Here is a 16,020-nt window from a genome sequence, read left to right as displayed (position 1 = left end):
CCTCTCACTGCACTGAGATTCAGACAGTCCAACATGGCTCTCTGGAATCTCAGCACTCCAACAAAGCATCTCAGTGATCCAGGATTAGTTGAACATGTTGGCTTAGATATGTTGTAATTTTCCTATCGCCTAAAAATTGCTGTTTGTGATATGCCAAAACTCATAATCACTTCAAAAAAAGTATATCTTTTGTTCTATTTTACACCAATGGAGGGCGCCATTTTTTCACCTAATGGGTTGATGACATAGTTTAGTCCGTTTGTACTGGAATCTACAGAGTAGACAAGGAAGGCCAACTTTGTCTGAGTAGTTGTTTATTATGTTATAAATTTAGATAATGCCACACTGTGTTACTATTGGATGTAATTTAAAACAAAGCAAAACAGTGAGGTGAATATGGATCACTCACCAGATCACAAAGTTCGATCAGAGGTTTAAAAAATAAATCAGGGACCAACCCTTCTTTTCAATAACAGCTTTCCATTTATGGAGTGTTGATCTGTGGATGAGCAACTTTTTGCGCAGCAGCAACCTCAGCAACATTGTACAGACAATCTCCTGATTAAGGAGGGCCCACACGTTCTCATTGGTGTTTAGGTCTGGTGATGAAGGGGGGCATTTTATTAGGGCCTTTACTGGTTAGCCTCATAGTGCAGTACTTTGACGCATGTGATGGAGCATTGTCCTGCATAACAATCCTGCATAACGCTTTTCTTGAAAGATGCAGACCACTGTATTTTGGATGTACCATCTGTACCACTGCTTGAAGAAAGTGAATTCTATTCAAGTTTATACAATGTGGAGTTTTAAAATATGCATATGCTTTGGTCAAAACTAAGACTTGCTTAATAATTGCGCACAGAGTGTATTGTTACAACTAATCAGAAACAAAGCCTTTAGCCTGGTGAGCCCGAGGCATTCTGCATCGGTGCTTTTAATGAGGGAGACCAAATGGGGTGGGGAGGTCTCTGAGTCAGCCTCAGTTCAGTGAGCTGAGAAGCTCATTCAGCTTCGCTTGCACAGACTCCATGCAGATAAAGACACTGGACCTTTACAGGCTTGGTGCTCTGAAAACCTCTAACAGAAGGTTTGTGTCGGACGTACAGAACACAATGCTTCTGTTCCTGTGTGCACACACAGAAGGATCACTAGTACATCTTCAAATGGGTTTCTGTTAAATCTATTTTAACAGCAGGAGGGCAGCCATTTCCCGCTTAAAGGAATACTTATTAGATCAAAATCAAATGTCTTCTGTTCCACTGTCAGGAGAGGAATTTACACAGCTGCAGCTTTGTTATTCACAGCCCATTTTCTTTCATTAAAATGTCACATTTGACCTCTAAGACAACACTGGAAACGACTACCTGGTCTGGATTTGGCTCTTGTTTTGCAGCTAATTTAGAATTTCATTTCTCCTCAATGTGCCATATGGCAGCTTATATGGCTTTTCAGCCTGTTAGTAATAATTAGGGGCAGCAGGAGGCAGCTGTGCTTTGAACTGTGATGTCAGCTCATCTCTGTGAAGCAAATCAAGTTGGACTGAGCCATCAATGTGGGAGTTTGTGTGTTTGCTTGTCTATTCCGAGGCTGGAAAACATACAGCAGAAAACTGTTCATCTGCCAGGCAGCTGGCTTGAGATTTTCCATTATTGTCTTTGCATTACTGTGGATGTAGAGAGGCAGCAACAGCTTTATTAAATCTTCATTTAATCCTGCACTGTCTGGGAAATCAAAATTCAATTAAAAATAAATATTTTCATATTTTCATAATTTCACTGATGCTATGCAAAGGCTCATTATTACTGTTGTGAATGTCACATTTGTTGGAGGAAAAGCATCAGTTTTAATATATAATTATTTGTATTTTTAATTTGTATGATGATGCATGTGTTGGTGACTTGACATTTTTGATCTTAAATGGGCCTTAGTGATTAATGATAAAAAATAAATAGATGTTTTTAGACAGTTTTGTTCAAGTTTGATTTTATGCTTTTTTGCTGACTGAGTTAAATATAAAATATAAAGAATATAAAATATAAAGAAAAGTTATTTCTTTTGATAAAGAAATATAAACCTGAATACTTTTGCTCTGACAGAAATCAGAACAGTTTTAAATAGGTATTTGTAAGAAGTTTGAGAAATTGCTGATTGGAAATGAGCCACTTAGAACAACAACTCTGGTAAGTACATCCCTAATATTAGGAGCTGGTCTTATTGCATTTTAGAAATGTTTTGCCAAATCCACCTTTCATAAAAGGACAAAAGTACCTTCAAAACAACACATAAGTAACATATGCGAATGCTATTGTTGTGGAAAAGGCTTTGAACAGATGTTGATATGAGTTTATGATATGACCTTTTAATCCCCACATAATCCTTTAATAAAGAGGAGGGCTATTAAAGAGGCTGTGTCTTTCTTCCTTGGGGATATGCAGTGATATGAATATCATGGAAATGAGGCCTTTCAGTATGGTGGAGTGGAACTCGAAAAAACCTCACACTGCAGACCAGCATTTAGAAGATGCATGAGAGCCAGCCTGTTCAACTCCTCTTCATGGACGAATACATCTTTAAGAAAAAATCCTCAAAACCTCCATTTCAGAACAGAGAGGACTGTTGACATGATCAAGAGCATGTCAACAGTTGAAGGAGTATTTCAATGGAGGCCTATAATAAGGTTTGAGTGGTCGTCTGAATGTAGGTCATTCCTCCTGCAAAGCAGTGTTAATCCACCCTTTATTTAACTTTAACCTTTCTTATAAAAAAAAACAAACTGTGAGCAGTATAGTGGAGATCTATATGTTGATGTTCAGTCTTAAAAGTGCTTTAAAAAAATCCAAACATATTGTTTATTAAACTGAACAGAAATAAGACCCTCTGCAGTGTGAGGCTGAAAAACAGCAGTCTTTATTTACAGCACAACTCCAGCTTACTGAGGATTACAGAACAAACAGCTGAAAACTCCACACAGGCTCAGAGAAACAGCCTTGTTTTCTTTCCCCTAATCACATTTAAGTATGGGATGTTGTGTTATCCACAGATGGTCAATTAACAACACACATTCCTTCCAGTACGCTGTCTGCTGCCTCCCTGAGAGTCTGATGAACACAGATGAAGGTATAAAGTGCTTCTCTCAGAGAGCTTAACCCGAATTTAATGCCAGACTTGTCGGCAACAAAAAGACTTCAGATAAAAACAGTTGATTATCTTGTCATGATTATAATTTGGCACAAAAATAACATTTGACATCATCTCCTCACAAAGCCTGAAAGAGTGACGAGCACTCAGCAGAGAGCCTTGTTCTCTGCTTTGTGGTGAGAAAAGCTGACACAGAGCAAAGTACATGATGGGCTTCACAGAATATCTGTAACTGGACTGAAACACACTTATAGATATTGGTAAGTACATCTCTAATATTAGGAGACTTTAGAGAGTATTATTGATTAGTTTTCAACAACAACAACTGCTTCTACAGGGTTGTATCATTACCAGTGTCATCTCACACTGTTGCCCCAGGATTCCCTTTCTCCAGACACAGGGCTGCACAACAAACACAGCAATTCTCTATGAAGGCCATAAAGGGCCATCTGGTCAAATCTCATCAACCACTCAGTGGAAATGAGGCACAAGTGACACTTGCTGCAAAATTCGACATCGTGAAAATAAATTTGCTCAATAGAAACATAGCAATTTCGAAAAAAAAAATTGTTTTTCACTAAAAAATTTTGGTACATGGCTGTATGGAAAGTCATTTACTTTGCAATACTGCAATGGAAACGCTTTTTTTACATCACGTCACATGATGAACAACCTGATGAGGCAAACCATGAAGAAGACAACAGGAAGTAGTTGGAGGATGATGGCATGGCATGTTTTTTTTTTAAATTGTGCTTCTCATCAATGTAAACACTGCAATTGCAAAATTGTGCTTTTGTCAAAATGAACAAAATACAGACTAAGCTTTGTTCACATTTTAATGAAAGCTACTGTTGGAGGCAGTCAGCACAGAATTAGTATGGAGCTAAATGAACTGGAAAGATTCAAGTGTTCATGGATTGTTAACAGTCCTAAGAGATATGATGAGAAGAACAGAGCAGGCACTTAGCCAGGCTTTCTGATCTCCATGATCTGTCTGTACTAACAGCAAAGCAGAAACAAAGAGAACTTCCCAGAATCACATACTTTCAAATCAAAAGACTTGCTTACATGTCTTTTTAACCATGACCATGACTTTTATGCAGGACAATGAGCCATCAAAGTACTCCACTATGTGGCTAACCAGTAAAGGCCTTAAACATGAAAGAGTAATGAAGTGGCCCCTTCTGCACCAGGCCTAAACCCCATTGAGAACCTTTGGGCCCTTCTGAAACAGAACACATCTCTGAACAGTGTCTGGGTGGTCAGTGGTTGCTGCTGCACAAAAAGTAGATCAATTTACAGACTCGATGAATGGAAGGCTTATAGCTGTTAATGAAAAGTAGGGTGGATATACTGGTCACTGATTTATTTTTTAAATGTCAGAAATGTTTGTCAATTTTGAGTTTATTATTGTTTATCATTCTCACTTTATCAGATGATAATAAACAAGTGAGATGGGAACATTTTCATTTTGAATTCAGTTGCATAATAATCCTGCACGCTAATAGTTTCCCATTAATTGTGCACTTTGTCAAAATCTCCCTTTTTTCTCAAATATCCAGGTTTGAAAGGTTATTAATATTTTGGATTGACCAATAGCGTGGTAGTTGTTCAATACTAAAATTAATCCTCAAAAATACAACTTGCATAACGGTTGTGCACACAGTGTAGAAGATAATATATCCATTTTCTTTTTGCAAACGTCTTATGTTGGTTTTCACTTTATCTTAAAACCTAACAACAGAAATAACATGTCAAGTTGGGCTTTTCAGAAAGTTTGTGGTGTGTGCGGCTCTGAACATTTTTTTAACCTGCACTGATGGTATAAAAATGTCTCTGGACTGAGAAGGTTGCAGACCTCTGGCATCCAACAAACTGCTGTTGGAACATGTTCAAGAAATCTTCGATTAATAAGTGTTTAAACATGACCCATGTGTTTTCCTGGCACATTTTAACTCACAGGAGTTTCTCAAGACTTCTGTGAAGAAAGTGATTTTAAAAACTTCAGTGCGACATATCATGAGAAAGAGAACATTATCCAATGAAATGACAATGAATCGTTCTGCTTCAGCTCTAATTCAATGATAAGCTTCCACGATGAGTATTTCACAATACGTACAAAGTATGTATTACTTCGTACTACGCTTACAAAGTGATCATACCATCTTGGTAGCGAATTTCATAAGCGTATGATTTCAGTATCTGTAATATCATCCTCATATGTACTCTGATTTATCCATTGTCTTTAGTTTTTCTTCCTAAATCCTGATTTTTTTTGGCTTTCCTGTCAACTTTTTCCTGTATCACTGCTTGAAAAAAGTGTCTTCTAAAAACTGGCAGTAGGTTTGGGAGCTGATTTTGAGTCCATCTTCAACCCAAAAAGGTTTAATTAGCTCATCCAGCGGCCCATAGCAGTATTCCGCCTCCACTTTGCTGGTGTCCGATGTGAAGGGGAGCTCTGTGCCCATCACTGATCCAGCCATGAACCCATCCAACCTTTGAAAAATCTGTCTTCAGCTCTGTGTTGATGTTTAAACTTATGTGTCTTGTTTGGTGTTGGTTGAATTTCAGCCTCCCTCATCTCGGCCATGTCTCTGAACGTCTTGCACTTCTGGACTCCGGGAAGGTTTCAGTTCTGGAAAAATGATATCACTGGAAGATAATGGGTTCCTGATAGCTCCGTGTTTGATTCTACTCAAATCTTTGGCAATTATGTACTTACTTTTTTCTCAACATGTTTCTTGCAACCCTGTGGACCATTTGCATCAAAATGTTTGATGGTTCTGTGATCACGACCCAATATCTTAGCCATTTCCAGAATGCTGCATACCTCTGAAAGACTTTTTTGCCATCTACAATTTTTTGATTTCTTTATTTTTATTTTTACAATTTTGGACTTTTCGGAGTCTGTTGAATCTCTTTTTTTGGCCCATTTTGCCTGAGGAGAAGCTGCCTAACAATTATGCACATCTTGATTAGGCCTCTCCCTCCCTCATTAAACAAATACACATCAGCTGACATGTTTACATTCTATAAGCATTCAAGTTTGTGCACACAGTGTATATGTTATTTTTGCAAAATGATGTAAAAAAAACAGCATGCATTGGTAAATACAAAACATTTGAGTTTATGTTTCCATGACACAATTTAAAAAAATAATAATAATTTTAGCCCGAGTTCTTTGTGGTAGATCCAAAGAGCTACATCAGCTTTTCTACACTCTGCCATGCTTTTAAAACACACTTACAAGCCAACAAAAAAGCAAAGCATAACCCAACCTGGTCATCATTAACTAGACTCTAGCACCACATTGATGACCCCGACGTGATGCACATTGAATGTGGGTCACGTCGGGGTCACCAACGTTGAAGGAATAAGAATGACACTGGCGGTTTGATAATCTCATTCATTCAGCTCCAACCGTCATCAACAGAGTAACAGTACACAGTAATGAGCGACAAAAAAAAACTTATTTTTGTAAAATACATATTTTTTAAATCCAAATATCCTGTCATCTGGGTATTAGTGGAGCCCCTAATGGTCCACTGCAATCTTTTCCACTCTGATCAAATTCAATCAGTCTTGAATTGCAAGTCGGGACACACAAAATTCTTTTTTTTTTTTTCATTTATTTTATTTTGGTAAACTGTCCATATCACCAGAAACAAAATCAGTCCACAGACTGCAAAAATGACTCCTGAACCACATTTGGGATTCCCCTGGCTTAAGATTGAAGAAACTTCTATTTTGTTTGTTTAAAAAAAGGACAATTCAAATTACACCTCTGCCTACCTAGAAAAAAGCAAGTATGAAAATCACAATTTATGGAAAAATAAGCCAGGACTGCATTTCTATTCTATACTGATTAAGGACTAACCAGGTGTCAACAAAATAAGCAACATTTTTAAGTCAAAAGCTTTTTATTAAATAAATAGATCTCAACAATCCAGTTTATTGATGATTTTAATCTGTGATTTATGTTATTCAACATTCTAAGTGGACTTGTTTGAAAAATACTCCTTTAAATATGTGAACACTAGCATGTTTTGGATTGAGTTGAATAGCTAACTCCTTTCAGCACAACTTGAGCAGCAATATTTCTTTGCTGCTCAAGTGACAGTCATACATTTTTAGGTAAATGTATGACTGTGTGATTTTAGGACATAAATATCTCACAAAGAACGTTACGCATAGTAACTGCATTTTCAAATTTATTGGGATTTGTTCAGTGTTTTTATTGAACAAACATCGGAGAGAATAGTAAAACTATAAATCCCAACAATAAGGACAGTTGGGGGGATTTCAAACATTATCAGGACAACAATAAATCAAAATTCTTGTGAGAAATTTATGATAATAAAAGAAAACAATATGCAAATCCCCATCCCTACGTTTACAACCCAGACCTTCTTTCTACCATTGGTGGAACAAAAACAAAAAAAGCGAATCATTGCTTTATCTTAAAATACCACTACAGTCTCATGAACCAAGTTTTTTCTGCTCACTATAAACCGATCCACTTCTGAAGGCAAGAAACATAAATGATGCAAACACTGTAAACTTCAGTTGTTGCATGTTGGTGGGCGGATGGAAATCTTCTAGTTTTAAAGCATGAGAACAATCTGCTGGAGATTGTGGTATCTCTGACGTGAGCAAATGTTGCAACATAAAAAAACACTTGGCGAAACCCATGAAACGTTTCTGCCTATAATCAGGGTTTGCACTCAGCCGCCAAAGAATGCAAAAAGAAGAACGCCAAATCTGGCTCCAGTCCTTGGGTGTGAGAATGCTCTTCAACCCCGTGTGTTAATGATGCATCTGATACAACGCCTGCTCTATTTTCTTTTCCGTAAAGAGAATTTGCAAAACAAGCACTCAACTGTTAAATATAAACTTTGGTGAAAGGGTGAAGCGAGGACAATCAGTGTTTGGAGGTTGGCTTGCAGAGCTACCCGCTCATTAAGAGAGCTGTCACCTCTTCATCACCTCCTTTTAAGCACAGCACGCCGCCTCTCACTGACCCCAGCATCCAGAGTTCAGACCCCCTGTTAGATGGCAACAGTTTCCACTTCACTCCACTGAACTCAACCCAATGACCCCTGAGACCAACAAGTCAGGGAGGATAAATGACTAAAAACCAGAAAAAGATTGCATCAAAAGAAAAAACACCCAAAACTCCTCCTGAAGTTTGAAAGCGCACGGTCACGGTACCTTGCAGACTTCGTATAGTATCTTATATCGCTCACGAGGCTTCCTCAAAGAACAGAGGCTGCATCCCATGGTAGAGAAGATCCCAGCATCCAGAGTCTCCCCTGCAGCCACACAGGCAGGAGCAGAAATCCCAGTTTCTCCCCACGCTCAGCCCACTCTCTTCTGACTGTTTTCGGCTGACGGGACCGACTGCCCCTCCGTCCCCAGCTGGAGGCTGTCTCGACACTCGGCTCAGCACACCCTCCCTCCTCTGCTGTTCTCTTGCCCACTGCTGAGCTCTCGGAGGTCAGGTCTCTTCTGAGCACACACCCCTTTATGTTTATTAAGAAGCTGTTTATTGTGAATTCATAGAGAAAGCTAAGGAAAGGGGGGAAAAAGGAGGAGTTGTTTTTAGACACCGAGCACCATTAGATTCAATGTGGAAAAAAAAGCTAAGCAATGGAAGTTTTTCATTTCATAGCAAAGCAGATGCTTGTTTCTTCAGATGCCGTCTGGGTGCTTGGTCTGCTGCAGACTCTCACGTTTTTAAGCTGCAGTAGGTAATTTAAATAATTTTTTTTAAAGATATTTGTTAAAAGTATGACCATGTTCTGACAGTATGTTATGATCGGTGATGGGATGTAATGTACTTAAGTCGCTGTACTTTTAAGTACATTGTTCATGTGTATGTACTTTAGTAGATTTAGATATGGGTGCTTTAGACTTTTACTTCACCACATTTTACAGTAAGCATCTGTACTTTCTACTTCACTACTTTTCTATAAAGTGTTGCATTACATGTTTCATTCAAGTCCACTGCAAAATAGAAAAGCACCATTTGACCCTCACTCAAGAAGATCAAGGCAGGTATTCAGAATCACTAACACCCAAAATGGAGTCCACCAAGCGTAGTCATCCAGACGACCCGCGTCAGCCATGACCTTGATTAAAAGATTTATTTGAGTTAACTGGCTCAAAAAACGACTCCTACAGATTCCAGTGTCACCTTTGCCTCACCTGAAAGCATGAACCAGCTTTCAAAAGTTCACCGTAGAATCTGAAAAAACATATTGAGTTAAGTCAATTTGCTAAAAGCTATCTGACATTTATATGTGAAATTGCTTTAGGTTAGTGAAGTTTTATGTAATCTCACCAAACTTGCTGTTGAAATTGACTGCAATGAGTAAACTAAATTGTCATAAGCTAGCGTGAACTAGCCAGTAACACTGCGGTCAGGGGCACATGGAGCGCAGGATCTCCTGCCATGAATGTACCAGGCAATGACCTCTCTGTGCTGCTATTGCCATCTGAAGAAATGCACTGCTCCTAACCAAAAACAACCAATCAAAGCCAGGAGGAGGGGCTTATTGCTGTCAATAAAACGTGTGAACCACTGCTAAATGTCAGATAATATACCTTTAGAAAAGCTACACACTGCAGCTTTAATCTGAAATTGAAAGAAGAGCCCCCACTCACACATCCACAGCAGAAGAAGGGCTACATGCTCATGATAGCACATCCAAAGCTCTGCAGCTTTATTAAAGCATGCTCTTTCAATACCCCAGTTAAAGTAGCACTCAGTGACCTCTGGTATGCTAATCCAGCAAAGACACACAGTGTTCCCCCCTCCACACCATTCCAACTATGTGTATTTTACTCCGAACACACATGCCTGAAGCCAGAAGGAGAAAATACAGTGGATAAAAAATTATGCTGGTTCCTCTCCTGTGAGACAAAGTTTACCCAGTGGGACAGCTGTAGTAAAGTCACATGCATTTCTTTTGGTCAATTCAGCTGCCCATCTTGCCAACAAAGGGTATGGCTGCATAAGTAACATTTTGCCTTTTACTGGGGTTTTTATTAAACACAAAATAGTGGAAAATTAGTTTACCAACAAAAATGTGTAGAGTGATATTTCCTCCAGCCAGATATGTCCCCTGATCCATATCTATATCTGAAATGTTCCCAGTCAGAGCAGCGATGCATTTCAAATGCATTTCTCTAAATGCCTTTAAAAAATCCATATAACAACACCTATAAGGGTGGGTTTCAACATTAACGCATGCAATTACTATGAAAAGTTTAACGGTTATATGAATATATATATTTTTTGTTATATTTCCTGATGTGCATTGTCCCTTTTGAAATAAACAACAATTTCAGTCTTCAAATAAATCCTCATTTATTAGTTCCCACAACTACAACTATAGAAAATAACAGAACAGAAGGACCCTAAATATCTTAGATATGAGATCGGCATTGCGGAAGAAAAGATGGAGCTAAAAAAAGTTGCCTTGGCCAAACAACAAAGGTGTCTGTGTGAACTCAACAATCAGTCATTATTACAGTGGGCTTTGCTCGTCTGGCTCCTAAAGGCTCTGACTTTCATCCGGAGTAGCGTGGAAACTAATTCTCCACTCACATTAGCCGCACTGTGGTGCCTCAGGCCCTGGGATCAGTGTTGAGTTTTAAGCCAGTGATCTTCCTGGGCTAATCTTTCTTTCATGCCGAGGTTATCCCATTCACAAAGCTGGCAAAGGGAGGGCAGTGCTTCCACTCCAACAACTGCACAGGAAGGGTTACGGCAGCCGAGACCGAACAAACACGTGTATAAATGAGCAATTAGGAGCACAGAGAAGCTGCGGCAGCTGGTTCCATCTTCGTTGTTGGAGGTATTATGTATGAAGGCTCAACTTTGTCTTTGAATTAAGTTTAATCTGTGGCCTTGTCAGAAAAAATAACATGTGGGCATTTTCTTCATAGATGTAACATCAACTGAGGGTTCCATGTCAGTAGGACTGACAAATAATCAGACAGGTTGTCATAATTAATAGTAACTTTTTGCTTTTATCTGACAGATAAAAGACAGCTGGAAGTAAGTGACCACTGAAAGTTTTATCACAATGTTTTGGAGGAACCATAGCAATAACGATAAGAACAATTTTTTTTGCTTCTTTTCGCATAAAGTAGCAAGATTTGTATCACAGTAACTACACTTATTCACATTTTGAATGATATTGATACTGTATATAATTATACCATTATGGAATAAACACACTGAAACCAATAATCTGGACAGTTTTATCTTTTTTAAACGACATTAATTGGAATTTAACGATGGCATTTAATTATTATCATATTATCATATCTTATCGTGATATGCAATTCCATTTGATTCTCATCTCCCTTTGGCTCAATGTCTCCAGGTTGAATTTCAACCAGTCAGCAAACAGAAAGAAGACATTGATTTTCTGCGTTGTTTTGAATCATATTCTGCCTCTATCGGATTGTAGTTTGGCAGCAAAGGAAGTAAACAAAGTCGTTCTGTCCACGTTGGCCACACTTTCAAATATTGAACAACTCAAGTAAGAGCAAGCCCAATGCTAAAGACATGTTATTGGTAGCAAAGACATAGAGACCTATTCCCTCTGGGGTTGCCAACGGCGGCCACACCTTCAGCTAGCAACTATTTTACAACAGGGTCCAGATGGTCCTTGCCTGTTGTAGCTCTTCTGGTTTTTTGTAGCCTTTTTGTGTCTGATTAAGACACAACCTTTTCAAAATAATTTTGTGATTAAAATTAGTATTGAATAGATTTGACCACTCATAAAAAATAATTCAGGTAATGCACACATAGAAAAATGACACTAACTGACCACAGTCAGCTAAATGTTTTTAACCTGAGTACTGAGTTTCACATGACAAAACACAGAACTATTTATCTCTCCGTCACCAGAGGAGAGGGGGATTTTAAGAGGGTTGGAGGATAAAGAGTGACGACGTGGCAACAAGCAAAGAAACTGGACACCGATGGCACACAGAGATAATGTGAGAACGCATGCTGGCCAGACAGCGGGACAAAACTAATGTCAGACATGAGGAAAGTTAAAAGTGAAAATAATGAATAATCTGGCCATCTTATTAAGTTGAGAACTATATTTCTTCAAAGCGTTGCATTACACGTTTCATCCAAGTCCACTGCAAAGTAGAAAAGTACCATCAGACCCTTCCTCAAGAAGAGCAAGCAAGATCACCAGTTGATGGAAACACACCATCTCTTTTGGAACATTTGAAAAGTTTGTTCAAAATTTGCATAAAAATTGGAAACATAGCCACTGTGGCAGAGTTGAACATTGAATTCCACACCATCACAACATCACACACAATGTTCTTAAAATGAATGCAAAAAAACAACACACATACTTCTAAGACGTGAAAAGACTTACTGTTGAAATTAAGATCTAATTAATTTTCTGACATTGTGATCAATGTTGCCTTTTTTATTGTAATACATCAGCAAGATGGGAAATAATGACAGCACCACTTGTTGGTGGAAATTCAAAATGCTTATAGAACAGCTTACACTGAACAGGAAATTGATGTTATTTTAATTAAAAGCAACAGTTAAATAATCAGCTATAGCCAGCTATAGTTACCTCTGACCACAACTTAATCTACAGAAATGTGTATGTTGCTTTAGCCCTGAAAAAATATTTTTTATAAAAAAAATGCTCAGACAACACAGAAAAGATCTGTGTTGTCTGAGCAGTAATGGAGATGCCAGATGAGCAAACACTAGCGACAAGAGGGAGTGAAAACTAACACAGGGGATGTTAAAAGGAGGTGTGAAGAAGAGACATAAACCTCAGAGGAGGAAGTGGGACAGAGGTACAAACCAAAATGTACAGAGGAGTTTAATGAGTCTCCAGTTCCATCTCAACTGTACCTCTGGGGCATGACAATCTGTGTGTATGCATGTGTGTGTGTAGTCTAAAAACACTAGGCTATGCATAATTTATTAGACAGCTGTCAGCTTTGTATTCCTGTTTACTGTGCAAGGCAGATTCTCAGCCAACAGGGACCCAACCAGGAGGAATGACAGCCACTGAAACTGTTTAATTGGAGAGTTAAATCACTAATAATGCCATCACCATCTCTCTAATGCAACCGCTTGAGAATGATAAGCTGTTAGTAAGTCAGATATTGTGTCATATGCTTCACTCGAAAAAGACAGAAGTTTGTAACCCCAGTTTACTGGTTTTAACACTCTCTCAGGTAATTTCTACATGCAAGATCCAGATAAGAAAAAGGTTGCAATATTTTTGCTTCAGGCAGTACAAAATAACTTCATTTATCATACTCAGAGAAAAAAAAACTTAAGATTTTGTTTTGTTGGGGAATATCGAGGCGATTTACTCAACCATTTAGACCACTTAGTAATTATGAATTTATGGTATACTATGAGTTTTCTATTGGTTAAATCTGCAAAGTTGTTTCATAAAGTTCCCCAGAGCAGAACACTCATATTTACTGGGTATCTAAACAGGCCTGTGTGGATCCCAAGTTAACAGAGGCTTGATTGGTAATTACCTGATTAATTTGGTTTTATACACAGGGGGTTAGTGCTGGCAGTGAGCATCCTGTCTTGAGGCTGCAACCTATCACCGCCTGCATTTAACTTCATAATAGAATCTGGACAATTACCCCTTCATCTTTATTTCATCAATACCATCTTCACTACACTGTTATGTAGAGCAAAAATACCATCAAAGTGCCAATAATTTAAAAGTCAAGGCATTCCTTCAGAGGGTGAGTCATGGTGCCTGTCAACACAGTTATTAGGAGAGATGTTAAAAAGACATCATATAACTGTTACCCTTTTTAGCAAATTAAAAACTGTAAATATGTTTGTTGCTGAGTTCATACGTGTATTTAGGATTTTGAATTGAAAATGTTGTTTATTTTGTTGATCATCATTAATTATTTAAAAAAATGACAGACCCGGTAATTAACTCAATGAAAATCTTTAATCTCGTCTTCCCATTAAATGAAAGGCAAAAGTGTCTGTAAAGTGGAACTCTGCTAACATCCCATAACTACAACCATAATCCACTTACCTTATGGATTATGGATTCTAGCTAAACATGGAATCAGGTTTAGCTAGAATGCCCTTGATGGTTGGTTGGAACTCAAATCTCAAATTTTTTATCACTGAATGTGGAACACACATACAGCACGACTGGCAGGAGGACTGAAGAATTTTAGTAATTTAGGTAAGGTAATTAAAATAATAGTGGAAACACAATAAGCAAAAAACTATTTCAAAGAAAACTGTCTTCTCCAATATGTTGGGATGCATCATCAGTTATCAACTAGTAGCAACAAAAACATGTGTTAAGAGTTAAACCAACAGATGTGGTTGGTTTGAAATTTGCTCATTGTGTTAAGTGATTCACAATCTGAAAAGACTAAAATGTTTCCATGCTGAATTGTCAGAGAGGGTCTAATGTCAGAATATAATTGAACACTTTGTCTCCTCAGCCCACAGACCGGCTCAACTCTGAGTTGCTCTCTGCTGCAATGAAATGACAGGGAATAGAGAAAATAGCTGTTTTGTTAACAGTGCCTGCATGTTATTGGGAGAATGGTTTGCTTCCTTAGGTGAATCTTTAGTCTTTCACAGGAACTTTGATGGATTACTAGTGATGCTAACTGGATGGCTTGACCAGTCTGTAAATCTCTTTACAGTGTGACCCCTGACCCTTCGGTCCATCCAAAGCAGTGACCTCAAAGGGCGTCTGGGCAGTGAAGACTGAGACAGAGAGCGAGAGAGAGAGCGGAGAGAGACAAAGAGCGAGAGAGAGAGCGGAGAGTGAGAGAGAGCGCAGAGTGAGAGAGAGCGGAGAGCGAGAGACAGAGAGCGAGAGAGAGCAGAGAGAGAGAAAGAGAGAGAGAGATAGCTGGTCGGCCCCTTCAGAGTCTCTGAAGGTGTGAAAATGACCTCAGCAAAGTTTTTGGACTTTCTGACTGAAAGTCTCACTTTCTTCCATGGTTCAAGAAGAAGATCCATCGATTCCTTCAGGTGCAAAATCATCTTCATACATAACAATGCACCATCTCATGTTGCAAGGAATACCACTGTGTCACTGGCTGCTATGGACATAAAAGGGGAGAAACTCATGGTGTGTCACCATCCTCCTCTGACCTCTGACCCTATGGAGAACCTTTGGAGTTTCCTCAAGCAGAAGATCTGAGGGTTGATGCAGTTCATATCAAACAGCAGCTCTGGGAAGTTATTCTGACATCCTGCAAAGAAATTCAAGCAGAAACTTTCGACAAACTCACAAGTTCAATGGATCAAGAATTGTGCAGGTGATATCAAAGAAGGTCCAATGTCAACATGTAACTCTGTCTGTTAAGATGTTTTTGATTTTAGTACATGTGACCAGTTAATGCTGCACAATCAAAGAATGACCATTTGCAGTTCTTTATAATCCATAAAATGTTTAGAAAATTTGCTGTGCATAATAATTTGGAACAGTGCATTTGGAGTTTTTTATTGTAAAAAAATTAAATATATTGTTCCCCTGGGGAGCTTTGTTCAGTAAAATTGTATTTATACTGTAATAGTTCATGACTTGAAAATTATACTGACCATCATTTGCATTGACCATTTAGGGAAATCTGAGAAAATATCACTTGCATAATAATTTGTAACCCCTTAAGCAGAACCAACACGTAACATTTTCTAACTTTGACACTTTCATTCAACAATGGTTGTCCTTTTGACACTCTCACCAGATTTGTGGACTCCTTGACCACAATTGGTCAAGGAGTCACTCTTTCCATTCTCAGAAGATGAACAGAACAGTGCTCTGTGATCAATCAAATCTCTGGATGTTGTTTCATAAC

At 38.4% G+C, this 16,020-nt stretch overlaps 1 protein-coding gene across 3 annotated transcripts in view; it reads right to left on the bottom strand.

Annotated features, from left to right (window-relative positions):
- pdzrn3b (PDZ domain containing RING finger 3b) overlaps positions 1-16,020 on the bottom strand; it is a 115,874-nt gene that overhangs the window by 11,707 nt on the left and 88,147 nt on the right. Inside the window, exon 1 of one of the 3 annotated variants that reach the window (XM_055022959.1) lies at positions 8,350-8,513. The exons of the other annotated variants lie outside the window; for them this stretch is intronic. Within the exon in view, the coding sequence (XP_054878934.1) occupies positions 8,350-8,418 (69 nt within the window). The 5' untranslated portion in view covers positions 8,419-8,513. Of the gene's footprint in view, positions 1-8,349; positions 8,514-16,020 lie in introns of those variants that run through there. 3 annotated transcript variants of the gene reach the window in all.

This window comes from Poeciliopsis prolifica, unplaced genomic scaffold (genome assembly GCF_027474105.1).
Source record: "Poeciliopsis prolifica strain line A6 unplaced genomic scaffold, Auburn_PproV2 SCAFFOLD093, whole genome shotgun sequence".
Lineage (NCBI taxonomy): Eukaryota > Metazoa > Chordata > Actinopteri > Cyprinodontiformes > Poeciliidae > Poeciliopsis > Poeciliopsis prolifica.
The sequence above is the reverse complement of the archived record's forward strand: the minus strand, read 5'-3'. Positions and strand labels throughout refer to the sequence as shown.